The sequence below is a fragment of the Carassius gibelio genome, chromosome B25 (assembly GCF_023724105.1).
Source record: "Carassius gibelio isolate Cgi1373 ecotype wild population from Czech Republic chromosome B25, carGib1.2-hapl.c, whole genome shotgun sequence".
NCBI classification, from domain to species: domain Eukaryota; kingdom Metazoa; phylum Chordata; class Actinopteri; order Cypriniformes; family Cyprinidae; genus Carassius; species Carassius gibelio.
This window is the reverse complement of record NC_068420.1, coordinates 14,886,158-14,909,325: the sequence shown is the minus strand read 5'-3', so window position 1 is coordinate 14,909,325 and position 23,168 is coordinate 14,886,158. Positions and strand designations below refer to the sequence as shown.

General features: G+C 36.9%; 1 protein-coding gene across 2 annotated transcripts; it reads left to right on the top strand.

Annotated features, from left to right (window-relative positions):
• Window positions 1-5,255: 5,255 nt before the first annotated feature.
• On the top strand, window positions 5,256-22,998 carry ca12 (carbonic anhydrase XII). Of its 2 annotated transcripts, XM_052596993.1 has the most exons (11): window positions 5,289-5,525; window positions 6,831-6,851; window positions 12,411-12,590; window positions 13,582-13,724; window positions 14,408-14,503; window positions 14,757-14,820; window positions 14,917-15,074; window positions 16,164-16,290; window positions 18,768-18,791; window positions 19,757-19,838; window positions 21,612-22,998. In XM_052596993.1, exons 1-11 carry the CDS (start codon window positions 5,471-5,473, stop codon window positions 21,688-21,690), a joined length of 1,029 nt encoding a protein of 342 aa, XP_052452953.1. In that variant the 5' UTR covers window positions 5,289-5,470; the 3' UTR covers window positions 21,691-22,998. The 2 variants fall into 2 exon arrangements, with proteins under 2 accessions (XP_052452952.1, XP_052452953.1); XM_052596992.1 differs by lacking the exons at window positions 18,768-18,791; window positions 19,757-19,838; window positions 21,612-22,998 and adding an exon at window positions 16,929-18,744 and having other exon boundaries at window positions 5,256-5,525.
• The last annotated feature ends 170 nt before the right edge of the window (window positions 22,999-23,168 follow it).

The window sequence follows — 23,168 nt, the reverse complement described above, 5'->3', positions numbered from 1 at the left end:
TTTTCAGAACGAGCCCAATACCAATACTTTCATTTTTGGTACTCATCGATACCGATACCTATAACTGTATTTTCACAGCATTTGTCATTTTTTACAAATGTTGGCTACAGAGACAAAATAATAATAATAGTAAGAAGAAGAAGAAGAATCAAGTTAGTTGGCTTAATTTAGCAAACAGATATTTCCTTCAGTTATTTCTATACTTAATTATACCTGTTAAAATGTATTGTATATGCTTTTGTTACTTTCACTGTAAATTTTAATGCTGCATTAGAGCTGCTCCATTGCAGCAGCTCAATATTGTAATCACAAAACATTTTCCTAAAAACATGCAGGGACCAATCGTTATACATTAAATGAGTATGGCTATTTTGGTGATTTAATTTTGTCACTGTGCTCAATGTAAGAGGACCCTCACATACGAATAAAAACCAAAACCAAAACCAAGCTAAACACGTTTGCATTGGTGCAGAATGAGAGAGACACTTATAGCCTAGCGCATTTCACACAGTCTGCTTAGTTTCACTTTTGCTTTAAACGTGTAAGCTTGACGTTTAAAATAAATGTTGTTTATAGTGAATGCCAATATCATTTTTGTTTGTTTTATATTTTCGATTTAGTTTCAATCCAAATGCATGCGCTAATGGAGTGAACACCAATCAAGATCATGCAACAGAAGTGCTCGCTCTCTGACTCTCACGCATCTTTCTCTCACTTTCTCTCTCTCTCACGTATCTCTCTCTCTCCTTACTGTCAAAAAACTTGAGTAACTTGTGCACTGTTTTATTTGCTTGCTTTTTACATATCCGACCAAACTACAAACTTTCCAGTGAATTCTGTGATATAGTCACTCAACAAGATCGCACCTGTGCACTCAGTGCACTCTGCTTATCAGCTCACACACATCTGCTATACAGAAGTGAATATTGAATGTTTAACTTTATATTAATTACTTGCATGTACTTTATAGACATCCTTAATCTCTAATAACTCCATTCGACTCTCTGTTCTTTTGTTGTCAGTGTTTTTTTTTTCTGGACACAGCTCTGATCACACGCAGTGTGGGTATAGGCTTTTGGTATCTGGCCATTTTTACGAGTACAAGTACAGAAGTGCAGGATCGGGCCTGATACCGATACCAGTACCGGTATTGGTGCATCCCTAATTTTTTGTAGAACTCCGACTGGATCGCTTGAAAGAAGAAAGTCATATGCACCTAGGATACTTCGGGGGTGAGTAAAATGCAACCTAACTTTCATTTTTGGAACTAAATGAACTAGCCCCAAAACCCAACCCAAAGGTTATGAATCAATATATTAAACTTTGTTTGTTGATATTTTCTAAATAATGCCGCGAGTGGGACTTGAGAAAGTGACGTCGCCTGCATCTGCACAGTGTGACCTGATGCAGCCCCTGAAGTGAGACACAGGAAACAGAAATTCTGCAAAAGAATAATAATAACACGACTAAACGAGACAAAATAGCGTTATAACATTTCATTTCATCTAATTTTGGTCAACTAAAATGAAGAGACATTTAAGTATAGTTTTATTTAGTAAACCACATTTAGTCTAATTTTTATTCATCAATAATATTGCATTATACATTTAATCGTAGTCATGGTCACGTGACCAGCATTTACGTTGCGTCTCGTCTCATTTTCATCACGTGATAAAGGTTCGTTGACAACAATATTTAGTCATAATTTTCATTGACTTAAGCAACACTAGTCTCAAGCCTCCCGGTTTTCATCCAGAATATCTTAAATTGTGTTCCGTAGACGAACAAAGCTTTTACAGTTTTGGAACGACACGGGAGTAAGTGATTAATGACAAGATTTTCATTTTGGGGTGGAGTATCCCTTTAATAACATGTTCACTTACTATATATGGGGAAAAACTGATCTATCAGAACATCAAATGTAATTTTAAAATAAAATACTGAAATTTACAGGTTTGTAAAATACAAAGAACAAGTCAACTTGTTATTGACATTCCCTGTGTAACGTTTCATGTTTGATGTCATTGCATGTAAATAATTGTGTTTTAGGTTTTGTTACAAATTCATTATGGCTTATATATCTCATATTGTTAAATGTTTATTGTATTATTTTAGTGTTGTGTGTTACCATGGTGTTCTGCGGTTGTGTGTATGACAATGTTCATCTTCTATATATTAGGATTTACCTCGGCTTATGGAAAAGCTTATGATGAACTTGGGTTCTCCATGTGTCTTTCTCTTTACCACCTGTGTTATTATGCTGGTTGCCAGTATATGTTAAAGGATCAAAACAGATTTTGGTAGCAGTGTGGTTATGCTAATTCAGCAGTAAGTGAAGGTTGGATTTACTGGTTTAAAATTAGTTTTGTAAATTGAAACAGTTTTAAAATAAAATTTACAGTTTAATTTTTTAAGTTGCTTTTTGTGTAATTTACAGAATTATTCTGGCTGCCAGATTTGTTACAGATTTAAAACTTCTTAAATTCTATACTGTATATAATTCATCATCTTCTAATATCAAGTTGGGATCTCTTTTTTTTTTTTTCATTAATGCTCTTAAGACTTTTGCAGCAAGACTTAAGTAAATGCCGAAGCAGTAAATACCTGAAATGCTGAAAATGTAACTGCGGTTTACCATTTAAAAAAAAAAAAAAAAAAAAAAAAAAAAAAGATGAACTTCAAAAAGGAGAGTCTGCATGAAATATCTGTAATAAATTTTCAAAACATTGAACTTACCAGTTATACACAGATGAAGTGAAGCCCATCTATACATCTCACAAGAAGTATCTTGCATGAAAAAATCTTACTAAATCTCTCAAATTGGGTGAAAAGTTTCTCTATAGATGTTAATGGTTTCCTAGAATTGCACACTTGGGCAACTGGTGATTATTTGTCAATAGTTTCATTCAACTCTGTTTCATTCACACGCCTACTGTTTTTCTTTCTTTATATAGAAATATATATTTTTGGAAAAGATGTAGTTGCCAATGTCTTGATGATTTTTTCTTCATAATTAAAAATAAACTTACTGTACATCTTTGAACTTGAGTTCATTTTATTCTACTTTGTACATTAAAATTTGAGTTGAATTTCTGTTTGTTACCTTAATTCATTTAGGTATTTGAATTTTAATTTAAAAAGCAATATACTTTTAGGTTACCTATATTCTGACAGAAAATAAAGACACCAACTCAACAAACTTATGTTACTGTAGATTGACAGTATTGCTAACTTGATTGTCAGAGACTATTATAAGAAACGGCAGTAAAATAATTTTGTGTTGTTCTGCATTCTTTCTTTACAAGCAGTAATCAATAAAATGACAGTTCATTCAAAAAGGAAAATTTACTCATCCACAGGCCATACAAGATGTAGATGAGTTTGTTTGAAAATGTAGCATTCCATCACTTGCTCATCAGTGGATCCTCTGCAGTGAATGGGTGCCGTCAGAATGAGAGTCCAGACAGCAGATGAAGTCATCACAATAATCCACACCACTCCAATCCATCAATTAATGTCTTTTGAAGTGAAAAGCTGCTTGTTTGTAAGAAACAAATTCATGAAGATGTTTTTACTTTAAACTATTGTCACTTCCAGATAAAATACAAGTCCATAATACATAACAACTTTTCGCTTGTTTGCTTGATCTGTGCATATTTCTCTCCTGTTTCAGACGAGACAACTTTTTAATTTGAACAGACATTAACCGATAAATTGTTTAATTAACAAGTGGATTACTTGTGGATTACTGTGATGTTTTTTATCAGCTGTTTGGACTCTCATTCTGACGGCACCCATTCACTGCAGAAGATCCTTTGGTGAGCAAGTGATGTAATGCTACATTTCTTCAAATTTGTTCAGATAAAGAAACAAACTCATCTTTATCTTCATGGCCTGAGGTTGAGTACATTTTCAGCAAATGTACATTTTTGGTAGAACTATTCCTTGAAACAAAATTAGCATTTGTCTAGCGCAGAGTTAAAAATAAATTAAGTTCAAAGTGTAGATATAGTAGAAGACAAATATAATATAATATAATATAATATAATAATGACCATTTTTGTGTACCTTACTGTGGAGAATTCTTCACGGGTTACAGATGAAAATAGTATCCAGCACGTTGCCAGTAAGAGGCCCCACAAATGATGTGCGTAGAGATTCAGGTTTCAGCATTGGCTGTTCCTTACAGAACGTAAATTAAAACATAACTGAACACTGTTATTTTTCAGTCTCATCATGTAAACTCATTTTTCTTTTAAAAACGTTGGATATTTTGAGTGACTCAGATGGTAAATGACTGAGGGATTCTTCCCATCTGACCTTCAGTTCACTAAAAGATCATCCATGTGTCTCCAGTGGGTGATTCACATAGTGTGTGCTAGATTTCTCTTTTCCTGTTCTGAGAAAATACAACAACGCACACCTATGCATTACATCTTTAGAGGGACGACACTTTACAGAATCAACCAAAAGTTTTTTATGATGTTATTGTAGATTGTTGTTTTACGAATTGATTTGTGTCAAATTACCTAATAGGCTGTACACAGTGCAGGTTATTAGGGCATGTTGTCACAAAAGGTCAACAGAATAACTAACTTTTTCCTGGTCTATATATATATATATATATATATGAGTAGATATGGCTTTATATTGGGGCGGCTGTGACACACACACACACATTTGCCTAACCCAACATTAATTTGTTTACCCAGTTATGGATTGCAAGTTTTTATTATTAATGAAAAATATTGTTCATGTATAAACAAAATTAATGTTGTGCTTCTGTATAATAGTACATACTTGTCAAAAATATTATTAATAATACTAATAATAATTACAATGATGATGATGATGTAGGCCTGCAACAATTAATTCCGGTCCACGAATTTGATTGGCTTAGCGTTTCGTGATGGACTGATAGATAAATAGCTATATATCATGATACAATCGCAGCAAAACATATACAGTTGCATAATAAACACGATGGCCACAATATACATATGCTAGACACCTATAATAATGCAGTATGTTATTTGCGGGCACAGTAAACACCGAGCAAATGCTGCAATATGGAGATATAATCACTGTCCTATAAGCTGTAATTTTTTTCTCATATCAGATGACGCTCTATTGTACCTTGTTTGCGGAGTTTTAAAATTGCCGGTTTGAGAGCGTGTGGCTAATAGCTATTTATCAGGTTTAAGACAAAGCTGTGCTCCTCTGATGCTGTCTGTGTAGGCAGCACACTAGCTCGAGGCACAGCCGCAGATTTGTACAGTATGAAGTCACTCACTGGAAACGAGCGACAGATATTCTGAGGCGCTGCTCTGTCATCGCCGTGACGTCAGTTTGTTTAACTCGCGAGCGCAGCATGCTTGATATAAGAGCCGGTTCCGACAGCTATGTCAATGTTACTCTGTTCTGAGGCGACTTCTGAGGGCACTTGAGAAGCAGCCGGTACCTCGCTGCAATGCCACTTACTCTTATATTCGTCATCTTGATCGCGTGTCCCCTCGAGTTCACAGGTAAGAACTTAAGTTATAATAACCCAACTTCCACTGATTGGTCAGAAACATGATAACCTATCACTTAACAGGTCAGCACTACATGTGCATTGTAACCTACATATAAAAGAATAATGGAAAATGTGTATTATTAATAATATGTTCAACATTAGCCTATATAATGTGGAAATGTTTGCTAATAAGTGATGTGGTAGCCTACCTTATTTTATAGTTTTGTTGTTTAAAAAAGGCTTATAGAAGAGACATTTGCATGTTAAACTGCAGAAATATTGAACGTTCTGTTACTTTCTTTTAAAACACTTTAGGAAAATTAATTTCTGGTACATATTTGTGAATGTTTGTATTTTTTCATAGTACTCAATAAAAAAATAAAAAAAACTTTTGTAAAAACTTGCAACATTTTGCATGACTTTAAAGGGACAATATGGTCTTCTATTGTGAAGAAGCAGTAATTTTAAGAAAATTGAACATCAAATATAGATTCCTGGAAGTTCATTTAAGTTGTTAACATAATGAGTGGGTGAATGAGTGGCTGTTTCCATAAATGAACAACTTTGGGAGTAAAGTAAGAACATGTAAAATCATAATGTGTAATTATAAATTTACAGAACCCCATAATGCTTTGAATTAGAAAGGCTGTGTCTGCGGATCTGACCAATGACCTCGATTGACCTTAGTGTATTGAAAACCACAGGTGAAACATTTGTCACGCCAAATTAGTGCTCAGGTGCTGACTTAACTGCGCTGTTAATATCTTTTCTGTAGATCTTCCCCAAATGGTCAGTTCAGGAAAAAATTGTGGTCCTACAGTAGCAAGGTAGATTAACTTTTGTGAATAAAAGCGATGACCAAATTGCTCAGTTAATTTTTGCGGCTTCCTGTTTGGACTTTAAATATCATATTGAGAAAATATAATAATTTCCTGTGCCATTTGGGAAAAAATTCCATTACTCTATTGCTAATGCATGGTGCACTAAAAATGGTTGCGCAAAAATACTTTGCATTCATTATAAACTCTGTGTCAACATCCATTTAAATTAAACTTACGAACTTTATTCATTAGAGGAATGCCTTGATTTCCAATGCCTTGCTCTTTAGAATCTTAAGCAGTGACTGATTATACATGCTCCGGGGGAATCTCATTGTGTTACAGAGATCTGTGGGAAAGACCAGCAAGAGTCTGGCTCGGCCTGTCAGTCAGACTGGCTGAGAGAAGCCAGCAGTGACCAGAGCAGCAGGTTGCTATAGGACTGAATTGAGTGAAACTTTAAAAGCATTTTATATTTGTGTCTGTCTCTTTTTCAGGGGCAAAATGGACATATAATGGTAAGTAGACCCCTCAATCATTTATTTATTTGAAATAACCATTGTTGCAATTTAAAATATTTAAGAATGGCTCCCATACTAAATGAAGACACACAAGCATGATAGATAGATAGATAGATAGATAGATAGATAGATAGATAGATAGTTAGATAGATAGATAGATAGATAGATAGATAGATAGATAGATAGATAGATAGATAGATAGATAGATAGATAGATAGATAGATAGATAGATTGATAGATAGATCTTGGATTGGATGGGTTGATGGATGTATATATAAGGTATTTCTCAATGTCAAGGAAGGATCCTCGGAAGCCATTATTTCGAGGATGCTACGTCATCGACATCCGTCGAAGGACTGTTCCAATGTCGAGGATCCTCTGAATTTCAACCAAGGACTGAGTCCTTCATTTGAAAAATATGCCATACATAGGAAAGGATGCATATGTGTATCCATCGCGCTCTTCGCACTCTCAAATCACCCACAATCCTATGCGTGCAGCTTTGCTATCTTGTTCAAAAATTCAAAAATGTTGAACGTTAGGAGTCAGAGCGTTAACGGTTTTTATTTACGTTACCGAACATTTGTTATAACTGTAATAAATATAAGTAAAGTTTAAAGTTTAAATGCCAGTACAAATTACTACCATATTGATATTGTAAATTATATATATACAAATGGTTAACTGAACTGGACCTGTCATTTTACAATTTTTAACTTGGTTGCGTCATCTGCATTTCTTTTATAAATAACTAGTCAAGTTGTCCAAAGTAATTTAACGATACCATTCACAGCATTTTTCAAACGGACCTTTTCACTGACGTAATGACGCAATTACGTGCACTTGCTAGCCTGTTCCATTTACGTGTTCTCCGAATGCTAAAGAGGAGTCTCGCCTAGCCTCTGAAGGAAGTGACTTGGAAGGATCAGTCCTGCCAAGGAAGTATTCTTGACATTGAGAAACGCCTATAGATAGATAAATATGCACCAATGTATAAATATAGATATCAACAACAGTATAACTATATAACTAAATTACTGTAAGTCTTATGCTCAATGCATTTATTTGTTCAAAAATACAGTAAAAACTAATATTGCAAAATATTATTACAAATTTAAATAAATATTTTCTCTTATTACAGTATATTCACAAAATGTAATTTAGTTCTGTGATGCAAAGCTGAATTTTCATTCAGCATAATTCAGTCTTCAGTGTCACATGATTATTTAGAACTTAGATTATTTATTCCTTGCTGTCATTTTTATCAGTTCAATGTGTCCTTGCTTAACAGAATTTGTAATTTCTTTAAAATAAAATCACAGAACTTTTGAATATTTTTCCTAAAACATTTTAATACATTAAAGGGGTCATATGATGTTGCTAGAAAATAACGAAGTTTGATCTGATCCAATGTGTTGTGATTGGCCAAATGCCTCAAGCGTGTTACGGAAATGTTACTCCCCTTACCATACTGTGATGCTGTGTGTCCCGGTGCAATGAGATAAAACCCATTACAAATGAGGCATTTGTTGCATCCAGTGCGGACATAATTACTGATTATAATGACTTATACTGTCTTTTTATGTCTTTTGTTGCATCGCGCCACTTAAACATAAAATCATGTCTGCATTTGGGATTGGAGAAATGAAAAACAAAATGCGCTACTCTACACTGCTTAAAACTCACGTTTCAGTCATCAGTGGCAAATTATTTTAATTTGAAAACATACTTAAAGGCTGTGAGTCAGAACAGACAGAATTTTAGGCTACCCTTTCAGGTTCAGGAAACAGTCCTTGTCCTCCGTGAAATGCTTTGCACAATGCACACACACATGTATATTTGATTTGAACTGTTCTGGAACAGTGTTGTAAATAACTTAACTCGTTTGGAATGCCAAACAAAGTAGTGATGCATTAACAACGAAACACACAGCGTCTCCAAAACATGGCATCGGCAGCATCAACAATACTATGGCGAGAATAAAATTTACGCCTTCTTGTTAAGGTAAACGTTTGGGCGATGTTATGCAAATCTTCCCACACAGTGACATAGACATGTGGGGGCGTGTTTAAACGAGGAGTTTTAGGAGGGTGTGGACGAAAGCCAAAACTCTTTAGGTTTTAGACTTTGTCTTTGCAACTTCAGGGATCTTATTGATTGTCATACAGCTTGTAACACTCCAAAGACAAAGGAAAACTTGAAATTGCATCATATGACCCCTTTAAAATGCCACACATATAGACTTCCGTGAACTGTTCTGTTTTAATGCAGCAAAGGAATCATTGAATCATTTGTTATTTGATTCATTCAAACAAACAACTGAGAACCAGATATTACAGCATTTTCACTACTGAGAGACGCCATCAAACACTCAAATCAAAAAGTTTACTAAAAATATAATTGAAACGTTGATCATGTTTATTTCATTGCATCAAATGTAAGATGGAGGAATTATGAAACGTTTTGCTTCGGTTATCACCTGACTGTAAGTAACTGAGTTGTAATGCCTTCTCTTACAATGACCAGATGGAGTCGTTTTCACCTCAGTAGAAAAGGTCATCCAGTCATCTGCTACAGAGACCAGCAAAACGTGCTCTTTACACGCTGAAGAGCTTTAAAATAAACATGCTTAATCACGGCCGCTGTGGCAGTGTTCTGCTCTATTGCCTGAACCTAGGGAACCAAACAGGCTTCTGGTTACCATCCTCATGAGTCAAGACTATTCCTGGGCACACTTTTTAACCATTATCTCTAACAACCCCAGTATGCCATACCAGTGTGCACATGGAGACCCTCTGGCAGCCATGAAGGAGGTATCAAAGAACATGTTGCTCTTGGAAAATGGGATCTCGTGGTGCAAAGATAACCCCATTTTGACCCCTATTGGCTCTCACGGCTCTTCTGTCATTCCACGCAGCTCTCTCCTCAAGCCGCGGTCACTCACGTGTTCTCACTGATTTTGCAAGGAGACTTGTTGAATCATTGAGGAACACAGAATTGAATTACACACTTTAATGTGTTTTGATTTATTTTATGGCTGGTTTGAATAACGCGACTCAAGGGACATCAACTGCAAAACAAAGCTGTCACAATGGCTATATTTTGGGAGAAGATTGTTCGTCTAATTGCTTGGCTGTGAAATTTCATAGCTCCCTATACTTAGGAAAGAACAATGCATAATATTATTCTGTCTTTGTGTGTGGCACATTGCAATTTACAAGCTGGATCTCTTCTGTCCCTTTAGTTAAACTTGTGAAATAATTTTCACTTCTGTGTGCAAATTTACAGTTCCTACAAAGTCAGACTACCTTGTAATGTGCTATGTTTAGGCTCCTAGACTAAAAATTTTGGATAATGTGATTATCAAACCAACCACCCTCATTAAGCAAATTGCTAAGTTTAGTTGCTACTAAAACTAGATCTTTGCATTTTCTGAAGAAAACATGAGTGGTGCTCATGCAAAAGTCAGAAAAATTAAGCTAAAGTGTTTTGAGTGGCCCAAAATGTTAGTTTATGGATTTTTTTGCCCATTAAATTATTAATGTAATATATTTTGAGAAATGGACAATGTGACAATTGAGTGAAGTGTCCAACTGACCACTGTTTGAAATACCATAATGAATAGCTTAACGAGAAACACTGCAGTGCTTGTGCTGTTGTGTAGATGTTATCAAGCCCGTCAGACTGAGCACAGATGAGTGTTGTCCTTTCTGCCGACTAACACTGAGAGCTCTTGACATTCAGAGGCTGAATTAATTCCGCTGAGTCAAGGCTGTTTTCAATCATGTACAGGGACATAATGACATCAAACACATCTCTGCCTGAGGTCTAAGATGAAAACAGATGCACAAATGCTCAAAAAAGTTAGATGAGTTTATTATCTTAGCATTATTTATCCCAGATAGAAAGAACGATACTTCAGTCATGAGGCATGTTTTGTAGGGAATATTTTAGGAGATTAGGATGAGGATGAGATTGTTGTAAAGAAATTCAAACTTTGATTAAGGAAGGACATTTAATTGATAAAAAATAAGAAGTCGTAACAAACCCCAAATGATCTTAATCTAATATTTTTTTCATTTCATTAGAATTTAATTATTTAGATTGTTTAAAGGTATTTTATTTAATGAATAACTTATTTTAATATAAGGACAATAAAACTAAGGGATAGTTCACACAAAAATGAAAATTCTGTCATGAATTACTCGGCGTTCCAAATTCGTATGACCTAATTTTTGGAACACAAAATAAGTAATTATTTTACGAACTTCAGGAGCTTTCCGACCCTGACAGCAATGCAACTTACAAGTTCAAGCTCTGAAAGATAGCTAGTACTTTGTTAAAATAGTCCATGTGACCATTGGTTCAACTGTAATGTATACATCAGCAGCACCACATGCATTCATCGTGAACGCACATCGAAGACTTACACGGACAAGAATAAATTGTTGAATGAAGTTGTTATTTTAGTTTTCTTTGCATACAAAACATATTCTTGTTACTTTATAACATAACGGTTGAACCACTGACATCACATGGACTATTTTAACGATGACCTTAATCCCTTTCTGGACCTTGAGCATGGTACTTGTGTTGCTGTCTGTGCAGGGTCAGAAAGCTCTCGGATTTCATCAAAAATATCTTAATTTGTGCTCTGAAGATGAATAAAGGTCTCACAGGTTTGGAATGACATGAAGGTGAGTAATTAATGAGAGGATTTTCATTTTGGTTGAACTAACCCTTAACTTATGGCTTTTGTTGCAAATAGCAGCATGACCTCAGCTTCAAACAGTTCATTGTGTTAATGTCCAACACATCCAGACCAGAGAGTTTCAGATGTTTTACTGTAGAGGTCCACTCATTATGACTGCATTACAGTTATTATTTAGGGTTATGAACCTCTTAGGGCAGGCCACAGGCATCTGTTGTGATTATGATGGAGAGGCTAGTCCAGATTAGAAATGAACTGAGCAGTGAGTAATTACGACCACAAGGGAGAAACATGTTAAGCTACCAAAATAAACACTGTGTTGAAATCTTGCAGTTACGGCAGTCCAGAAGACAAAAGCTGCCCACAAAACCATGATCATCATTGACAAAGAATACAAAAGCCCTTAATGTGATGCTTTAAGCCAACAGTGACAGGAAACCACTTTTACTGCCACTGTTTCAGTAGCAGAAAACAATAACAATTGAATTTAAAAAGCCTAGTAAATCTTATTTTAATTCAAAACTGTGTCATATTTTTCAAAAATGACCCCTTTTTTACCCTCTTCTCTACAATGCACTAGAAATGTCTCTTAGTCAAATTTATACTCTGTTGGAATGACTTCGAAGCCTCCCCCAAAGCAAAACATTATCTTTTATTGTTGGGTGTGGTATTCATGAAGGGCATTCATTTTGTAAGGCAGTGTTCTGTGACCGCTGACCTTAGCCTGTGTCTTAGCAAAACATTAATGCAGTCCAATTCTGGCCACATCAAATGCTCAAACGTACACCTCCAGATAAGACACGGTCACTTCGTTAACCACAGCTTTCTTCGACTTTTGCTTTCAGGACCTGATGGGGAACACAACTGGTCCAGCAACTACCCATTTTGTGGAGGAGCATTTCAGTCACCCATCGATTTCCAAACGCAGCTGCTGAGATACGATCCAAACCTGCCGCCCATCCAGGTCCAGAACTACAACCTGTCGACCAACGAACAGCTCACTCTCAGCAACAACGGCCACTCTGGTTGGTGCACTGATTATAGAGCATTTTGTTTTTTAAAGACGACTAATAACTATTGTCACATTACGTACCTTGTAAACGTACGTTTTTAGATATTACATTTCATATTGTAATGTCTGAGTGAAAACATAGACCGTTCTTTCACTACAATAGATTAAAGGATTTGTGGTTGTTAAACTAATGAGACCGTGCGTCACACATAAAGGGAAAATAGTCTTTCTTCTCAAGCTTAATTTCTAGGTCAATGTGGAGAAAATAATAGAAGGATCTATTTTGCATGTCTGCCATAGCAATTTCCTGTAATCACCCGCTTATTATGATAAAACAAACCTGTTTGTATTTTAGTCTGGAAAATATGGCAAAGTTGTGATTCGAGGTAACGTCTTAGACAACATCACAAGTGCTATTTTTCTAGATAATGGGTATTTTCAGCTATATTTTGGTCAAAGATGGATTAAACAGACTGAAGTTGTTCCATCTACCATTTCTCGACTGTGATTGTTTACTTAAGACACTCTTTTATTTTATCCACTCTCACTCCAAAGAGTAGTGTCTGGTCCGAAAGAGAGGGAAATGTATAGTTAACTACAGCAAGTGTGCATTGCTGCCACAGAGGTCCTGCCATGAGGATGAATACTGATGAGGTTTCCTGACAGTGTACCACTGTGCTTGGGGTTTCAGAGCCATTACAGATTTAGTTTGGGAAAATGTAAGCAGGATTATTAGTTGAAAAGCTTGTGGAATTTGTCAAATGGAAATCTCGATGTGCAAGCCTGTTAATTATTCACCCCAGTGTCATCCAAGATGTTTATGTCTTTCTTTCCTCTGTCTAAAAGAAATTAAGGTTTTTGCGGACACATTTTTAGATTTTTTTGTTTTTTCTTATAGTGGAGTTGACTGGGACCCAACGGGTTGAAAGTAGTAGACCTTTTTGTCTTGCATTTGACCATACTTTAAAAGTGAAATGCATGGTTTCTTTCCTTTGTACCCACAGTGCAGTTGTCTTTGCCGTCTCACATGTACATCTCCAGCTTCCCTCAAAGATATTCAGCAGCTCAGCTCCACTTCCACTGGGGCTCTTCCAATCTGCTCACTGGATCAGAACATACTGTTAATGGCAAACGGTTTGCTGGAGAGGTAAAGTAAATATGTACACACACGCCCCAAAGAGGAGACCTCGTCCATTACTGTGAACACCTTTAGTGCAGAATCAAACTGCTTTCGATTGCATAAGCCCTTTATAGAGGATTTGAAAAGAAACCTGAAGTCAGGACTCAACAGTGCATGATGCAATACTCAGTAACATGTATGGAGGTGTCCCAAATAACAATCACTTCATCTCTGTTTATCACTTTATGATAGGGAAAATGCCTGCACAGTTTGTGTTCATAGAATACACATAAATCTGTTTCCAAAGATAGCATTCACAGTAATTGTGGCTCTTTAGTTCAGACCTCTGCCCTTTTATATTTGCATGTTGCCTCTCTTTTCCAGAGGCCAGAAGGCACATGCTGTGAATTGCCCTAAATAGACTAGAATTGATGGCTTTCTTATAAAATTCTTCTAAACGAGTTGACAAATTGCTATTGCAATATATGGCTATTCTCCTGCATAGGTTTTCTGTTTTAGATCCAGCACTAGGTCATGAGCTTGGCAGATGGACGGATGGACGGATGGACGGATGGATGGATGGATGGATGGATAGATAGACTACTCTGAATGCAGATAGAACCTTATAATTCCAAGGGGACATGATTAATTGATTGATTGATTGATTGATTGATTTCTCTTTAAAGCCAAGTTACTTCTGTTATATCCAGATGCATATAGTACACTTCAATTCTGACAAGTACCCCAACATATCAATGGCAGTGGACAAGCATGATGGCCTGGCTGTGCTAGGAGTTTTCATTGAGGTGAGTCCAGGCCTCAAACCACTGCGTCTAATGTGGTGCAGTGGTTAAGGCTCCGAGTTGATGCTCGGAAGTTTGCTGGTTTTATTCCTGCAAGAACTGAGCAATGATCCATCACCACAAGGCATTTAACTCTCGGTAATTTAGGGTGACTGTCCCTGTAATAAGTTCTTGTAATAAGTGCTTAAAAGTCACATCAACAAATTTTCCAGCATAACTCTTATTTTCTAATGAGGCAGTGTTTTATGTCATTTAGATTGGAGAGTTCAACCCCGCTTTCGACAAATTCTTCAAATACATGAATGGGATAAAGTACAGAGGTACGTTACTTTCATATACTTTGAAATATCTGTGATTGGGATGTGCACAACACAAGTATGCTAACGCTCTCCTATTGATAAACTGTGAACTGACAGATCAGAAAATACAGGTCGCAGCATTTAACATCCATGCGCTGCTACCGGCCCGTTTGGATGAGTATTACCGCTACGATGGTTCTTTGACCACACCACCCTGCTATCCCAGTGTACTATGGACTGTGTTTAGGAGACCAGTCACCATTTCAAGAAAACAGGTATTTCACGAAAACAGGTACTGCTTTGCTTTGAGAAAGATGAGTTCTGTGTTATCTGGGGCAAATATATCCATTAGCAGCAAACATGATTCACATGGTACTTGGAAAAATGTTTCATCAGTATTTCATCAGAATACCGCTACTTGTGGTTGTCAATAGATGTAGTGCATGTAGTTATGGCATAACTGCAAACACCTAACTGCAAACACCGCCAAGCTTTGACTCTTTGTTTGTGACTTGCAACTCTGAGTCAATAGTCTCAGCTGTCTATATTGTCTATAGTGTTCCTGTAGCTCAATTGGTAGAGCATTGCGCTATCAAGCGCAAAGTTGGGGGTTCGATTCCCTGGGAACACTTCATAGGTAAAATTTATAGCCTGAATGCACTTTAATGGGGTGGTCACACTGCACTTTTCGTTCCATTGACTTCCATTCATACGCATGCGAATGCGTCAGACCGGAAATGCAAGCTCATGCAAAAAATTTTGCATTTCGCTGCGTTCCAAAGTTCAAGTTTGGTGAACTCTAACCTGTGAATTCGCATCACGTGAAGCTGTGGGACCAGTAGAAGATCGAGACATCACTGCGTGACCCCTCTGTAACGTTATAGAAATTCAAAAACGAAGGAAACGCTATATAACTTTAGCTGTAGCGCAGCGTCCATAATGCATATTTAAAAGATTATAAAAATTAAATTAAAAAAGAAGCTACATGGTTCACAGTGTCAGTTGAAACAGGAACAGATGGTACATGTGAATGAGGATGTTTAAATAATTTTGTATTGCTTACGGTGTAAGTATATATTTATATATAGAGAGAGATATACAGAGAGTACAATATAATAAGACGCTTTCGATGCCGTTGCAAAAGACAGTACAAGCACATATTAATCTATGTGATAATTGAGGAGAGAACGTTTTATCTTGCTCCCGCCCATATTCGCAGTGGCGTCCAAAATAATTTTGCACGTTTAAAGTCTAGTGTGACGGCCCCTTAAGTCGCTTTGGATAAAAGCGTCTGCTAAATGCATACATTTAATTTAAATTTAATTTATATTGTGTGTAGTAATGTTATTGTTGTGTCTGTACAGTTTATGGCATTGGCCACAGCTCTGTATGCTTCTAATGCCCAAGAGTCTACTACTGTGCCACTTCACGGAAATTACCGTAAACCACAAATCGCAGATAACAGAGTGGTACTGGTTTCCTTCAAGGATGGTAAGTATTGTCTAGATTGCAGTTTGATTTTGTATGATATATTGCCAGCAAACCTAAATGTTAAAATATCTGCTGCAATGCTTGAAGAGAAGCTTTATTAGTGCCATGGTTTCCTATCAAAGAATCGATAGGAATGAAAGCTTTCAAGTTGGCTTTGTCTCTCTTTTAACATCTGCTCAAGGCTTCCATTTATGCACTGTTACCTTTTTTCCTGAATGAAAGACCTTTGCTGCTGCAGGCTCCTTCGAAACAAATGCTGGGTTTTAAATTAGATGCTTCAACTTGCATAAATCTTTCCCTCCAAACCTGGTTTTAGAGTTGGTGCACCACAGAGTTTACATCTAAATGTCAGGCATTTTGTTGCTATGAGAGAAGTTTGGGTTTGCTGTCATTACCGGAGGCTTGGGATCTGCTTCAGTCTTGCTGTTTGCTTACATCCTTGCATGAAGGCTAAATTCATCGATACCACTTGCTGTGTTCTTTACTGCATGGCAATGTTTCTTAAGAAGCTAAATTATGGAGAAGAAAGCCTGGTCCTTCATTTTTCCTTCCAACCCCTGCACTAGTAAAGTTTTACCCTAGCAGTCCTCCGTTTCAATGCTAAGCTTGAACACCTCTCTACATTGTGTCTGGTGCAGGACTGTATGGTATTCTTTCAGCGGAATCCCCCTTTCAGAGGAAGCAAGTCATCCAGAAGCTTCTGGTGGGTGACCTTGCGGATTTGGCCGATGAGGGACTCTACCAACTTCTGCCAAAGTTGGGTTCCCAACCGGGAAAGGACAAGAAGTTGAAAAAGTCCAAGAAGGAGGGACACTGGAGCCAGGCAACTCGGAAAGAGCAGTGGTCAAAGAACAAGGTGCAAAGCAATACTGGCTACTCCTCTTCCGTTGGGAAGAACACACCAACACCATGGTATATGGGAGCATTTGATACGGCTAAAGGGATATGCTTTGTATCCCTGGAGGAGAATGTCATGCATCAGCTCGATAAATACCATGCAAAGGGTCTGATGGTTGAAGCTCTTAGAGAGGTCGTTTTTCCAGAGTTAAACCTCAGGAGTTACTTGCACTGCCGGTCTGATCTAGACCTTCAGACCATAAGAAAACTCGTACAAGGAAGATCTCGGGATGAAGCCGCCGAGCTCGAACAATCACTGGCTGAAGCCATGCTGAAGAAGATGAGGAGGCAAATCAACCAGCATAGAAACCCCAACATGAAAACCACCATAGGGCATCCTCAAGCGACAGTCCCGAAGGACTTCAACTCAGCCTTAACTTACCACAGACCTCAACGTGCTGAATGGGAAGATTAGACCCAGCGAGGGCCACATTCCTCCCCAGAGGGCCTTAATTTCTGCAGTATGCTGTCACGCACAATATTCATATAGTCAACTCAGCTCCTAAGGCTAGCATGTCATTTGAGTAATATTTATTTAGTTTGATGGTACCCTCTAACACTGTCTTTGAGACTCAGACAATCTTTGTCTCGAACTAGTTTTGCTTTTGCAGTAGTTGAAATGACTTGTTAAGCAAATAGTGTTCATGATATGTTACGCAGCTGGTTAGGAAAACTTTGTAGTTACTTTCCAATGAACTGGACAGTATGCTTTTGCTGGAAGGATGTCGACAGGACCACACAATTTCCAGCCTTCAAGATCCAGATTAACTATCTAATGATAAGTCTAGACTAAAGGCTGGCCTGTTTTAAGCATTAGTGATATTTTTGTGGGAGCATATGGCTCAAACCATTTTAATTATGATATGCAATGCACAAAAAGACAGAAGACCATCATGGTGAGGGCATATTTAAACATTTTATTGGGAAAAGCTCAAAGAGTCGAGCGCAAATTAAAAGGGACAAAGGGCACTTAAAGTATTTTAACATTCTCAAGTTCTCGAATGCTGTGTTGTACAGTTTTTTGGGTGTGATCTGAACCCAGAGAGACAGCAGACAGCGTAACCTTTTTTTGGACACTGACTCAGATTTTGGTCTATAAAATTCTTTGTGAAATGTCTAGATCATGGATTGTAAAATTAAACGTCAATTAAAAATGTATCACTTTTTCCACTTGTAAGGAGCAAACATGTCCCTTTTTATATTATAAATGCTTTTCAGAAGTGATGTAGAAATATTATAAAGTGCAATGGCTTAAGTTTATATACGTACTTGTATTGAGTTAAAAGAAAAAAATAATCTATGGAGCTTGTATGATCCGCAGTAGTGAATATTTCTGATTTTATTCAAATTCTGTCATCATTTACTTACCATCATGTCATTCCAATCCTATTTGACTTTTTTTATTCTACTGAGCACAAAGGAGTTTTATGTCTATCCCAACAATGGAAGTCAATGGTGTCCAATATAGTTTTGTGTGTGTGTGGTTTTTTTCTCTCTCATATAGTCCCACATCATTTGTATGTGCAATATATTCAGAAAACGTTCCTCTCGATTCATAGTTTTCTTTTCTTTCCTTCAAGGAGACTTTACTTGGATGAGCTGGGGTACGTTATAGTAAAACAAACAGTTGTGTGTGCATGTGTGTTTGTGATGTCCGACGCTTCTTCACTCTTAGCTAACAGACGTGACGTCTTATGTTATGAGACTCATATGAAGCGATGAGCTGGTGGCCATGAAGTGACGTGCAGCTGCAGTGTTGCGTCACCACTCTCTTTGGCCACAACAAAATTGCTGTTGACATAAGATTGAACATATGGAGAGGGCATGTTTGTGCACTTAGCATGACTTTAAGACCTTATCATTGACGTATCTATGGTTAAGTTCTAATTGCAGTGTTGCAGTGCTTGACAGATATCTTTACTTTAAACCACTGCGCCCTATACATGTGCATGCGCGTCTCATGTGACAGCACTGGGTTTTGTCAACACATGTGTAATCACAGCCACATTTGTGTATTTTTGTGCATTATGTCAGTATGTGATGACTGGTAATCATATTGAGAGCTGCTAAACAAAGAAGCTAGTCTTGGCTTTTTTGAGGAGTTACAAGTTATTTTTAACTTCTGTTGAGTCAACATGAAATCAGAATTTACCCAAAACTTTCTTCATGCATTCACATTCTCACTTACACGCGTGATTCCATAATGAACATGAATTCAAAAACGTAAAAAAAAAAAAATTAAAAAAATAAAAAGGAATAACTTTCATCTGTAACTTTTCATAATTCAGCAATTCCCAAAGAATAAAATCAAGTCCTGCATTTTTGTCTCCACTCTGAAATCCATCACATTATGGAAAACAATTGGGTTGCAAATGCAATTTCATGTTGACTTTAATGTCACTAACAAAAAAAGTATATATTTTAAACCATGTTGTGATCATATTCTTTATATTACATGAAAAATGACACTTTGTAAACTTGTTCAAAACAAATATAATTCTGCATTAAAAGCATAACTGAGAAAATTAAACCTAGCTTCTGTTAATTATGAGGTTAATTCTCCTTTCAGGTATTCTAGCAACAATAACAGTGGCCTCTGTGCTAGGACTGCTACTGATCATTACACTGGTTTGGTGTCTTTGGAGAAAAGGGTAAGTTTTTGTGGTCACATTTATCTAAATGGTTACGCTTATCAGAAAGATAAAATTGAGTCATTTTAATAGGAATCTGCGCAATGAGGAATTTTATTTGAGGACAAAAGACTTCCCCATGCAGATTTCACAACAGGTCAAAGTTGGTCATTAGATTTTGCCGCGTTGACCATCAGTAAACTGCATGATTTGAAAGTGACTGTGATTCATAGATCTGTTAACAGTAGACAGTGGACTTTATTGCCCACAAAATTTTAATATATGACAGACAGCACCTTATTTTTGTCATGCTAATTTGATGTCAATTTTGTGTGAGCTGTGCTTCATACATTGCAACACTATTGACAATAGACCTTTTTCCCTGCAAAAGACTGGCTAATGCGACTGGAGCAAACAGTGTCTTTTTTCGCACAAAGACAAGGACTAATTTTCCTTGCAAACAAGTCTGTCTACTGCATACTTTATATCTTGTTAGATATTTTAAAACACATATGTAACAACAAAAGTACAATGAGTTTTATTAAGAAACAAATATTTGAGCAAAGAACTTTGGAAACCATTGCCATGAACTGACTCCTTGCCTTTACAGTGAATTGTCAACTACGTCTAATGAAATTCATGCCTCTTCTGTAAATGTATTGTATATGTTGATCTCTTTTGAAGCCGTACAAATTGACTGAGTTGTAAATAATTTGTTTACTATTTGTATTGATCGCATGCCTTCAAATAGTTCAATGTAATCTAACTGCACTGTAAAAATCCCATCAGAATTAACCAACATTAATTTAGAGAGATTCAGGCACCTACCAGTTGCTGGTTGAAATCCAGCTACATGGTGATTGTTTTAACATGATCTGTAAATTCTGTATTCCCACATTGATTTATTAGTATTCTTCATTAAGCTAAAGGTGCGGTCATATTAACCGTTGCTCTGTGAAGAATCTGCATGATCAGGATTTTGAGGTGAGGGCAAAAAAGTTTCCAGCAAAAATGTGCTTGTGTTGAAGTCAGTCATGCTGGCTAAGAGAAAGCTGCTTGGCTTGACACTGACTTGTGTTAAAGGGATAGTACATTACCCCATGATTTACTCAACCTCAAGCCATCTTAGGTGAATGACATTCTTCTTTCAGATTTGTATAAAATAAAATGCTCTGGCTCTTTCAAGATTTATAATGCCAGTGAATTGGGTTTAAGAAGTGCATCCATTCATTATAAAAAGTGCTCCACGCGGCTCTCAGGGGTCAATAAAGGCCTTCTGAAGTGAATTGATGCATTTTTGTATTAAAATATCCATATTTAACACCTTAATATTTAACACCATATAATCTCTAGCTTCCACTAACTGTCGTATGTGCATTCACGAGAGAGTGGCGTTCTGGTGTATGATGATTTTTCTTACACAAACTCATCAATTCACTTCAGAACTCCTGAATCCGTGTGAGGCACTTTTTATGATGGATGGATGCATTTTTTTGGACTTCACATTATTGAGTTTATTTTTTTTTTTTTAGAAAACATTCAATATTTTATTTTAATGTATATCTGAAAGAAGAAAGTCAAATACACATAGATTGGCTTGAGGGTGAGTAAATCATGGGGTAATTTTCATTTTTGGGTGAACTATCCCTTTAAGTGGTGCTTTGTGCATTCCTACAGTATTGGCAGTATTTTTGTCTGTGAAATTTTGGTGAAGTGGCCACACCTTATTGCAAGTTTACCAATATTATTGTTCCAATTTCCACAATAAACTGCCCGTGTTCTGTTGTTCACTAGATCTAACACCGGAGAACAAAAAGAGAAAACCAATGGGTACAAGCTGGCTGAGAAAGAAGAAAACATCTCCAAAGTATAACCTCTCAACATCTGATGAAACCTGAGCAAATTACACTCGCAGTCCATCCGTTTTTCCATCATTCGCATTTCTGTCTCGGACCTAGTCGCTAACAAACCATCTGGTTGCATGCAATATTTAGATCAAAAATGTTCAAGGAACTTCTTCTTCAACCACATTCTAATCCAACAGGACCAGAAAAACCCTACGGTGACACGAGAGGAGAGTAAAAATATGTCGTTTTCATACAGTATGTAATTCGCCGCATTTGTCTAACCCACCAGTCGGCATCAAACCTGGTGCTTTGCGAAGCAGGAACCATCATACAATGATCTGCCAGGGTGGCCTTCCTTTGCTGTCCGCCGGCATGTGACATCTCTCTGCGCAGTGCCAAGCAGATGTGGTGGGAAAAAGCAGCTTCTGTCCGAGGCAACGAGGACGTTCTGGTTCAGCGTGGATATGTGGCGGCCTGAGATGGGTAGTTATGATGTCCCCACCCTGTATTTACTATTGTGCTGTTGGACAGATTAGAGTAATGAAAGAGTACGTGCAGAGCCGCTGAACACGCCACAGAACTCGCCTATTGTTCCCCAGCTTGTGTGTAGGTTGACCTTTGACCTCTCGTTGCCTGAGCAATCATGAGACTAAACGCCCATGCAAACCCTGTAACCCTTGCATCATAATGTCCCGGGATGCTCAGGCTTTCCCAGACTGCATGATGACTCGAGTGATTCGCTTGATGAACGAAAGGAAGGCTCGTTCCTGATTTTCAACATCCACCTTCACCTGCCCGTCATTTCAAGTGATGAACGATCTTGATTAGCTGTTGATTTGAGTTGACTCCACAGGAAGTTGATTGAGTTCTAGTGTTAGAGCTAATGGCAAAATAATGAGACAAATGATGAGTGTGTATGAGGCTCATAATGATTATGATTGACAGATACTGAAGCTGTGATTTCTGAATAACACTATAGGTCAGTTTAGGGAGAGCCTGCTTTCCATGATGTTCCAGGCTGTTTTCTTTCTTTCTGGTAAACCATCTCTGCTGAAGATGATTGAACGAAGGACCTTGGTGGTTAAGCTAGTTCCTGAATCTTGAAACCGACTCTCCTCAGATGGAAAATGATAATGAAAAGCAAACACAATGTGATTTTGATTTATTGTGCTTGTTGTGCGCTGCATATATTTGTGATGAACACTGTGAATTTTGACATATTCTGTCTTGTGTATTTTTCCTCATTTTGTGTATTAATTGTTTTGGTGAAGTAAATCTTTCTGTTGTGATGATTTTTTTTGAATTGGCATTAAATTGACATGATGAAGCTCAAATTATAGTATCTGTAAAATCATATTTTATTTCATATAATATTTATTAGTAGTTTTATTAATTTTTTGACATTATAAATGGAATTATGTATAAAACTTATATTTTTATATTACTACTAATATAGGAAATATAATTTTCTAAATTTTGACTAAAAATTTATATACTACATTAA

Coding starts and splice junctions, on each gene's coding strand:
- ca12 (XM_052596992.1), top strand. CDS start 5,471: ATGCCACTTACTCTTATATTCGTCATCTTGATCGCGTGTCCCCTCGAG. Junction 6,852..12,410: donor GGCAAAATGGACATATAATG/GTAAGTAGACCC, acceptor TTTTGCTTTCAG/GACCTGATGGGGAACACAAC. Junction 15,075..16,163: donor TCACCATTTCAAGAAAACAG/GTATTTCACGAA, acceptor GTGTCTGTACAG/TTTATGGCATTGGCCACAGC.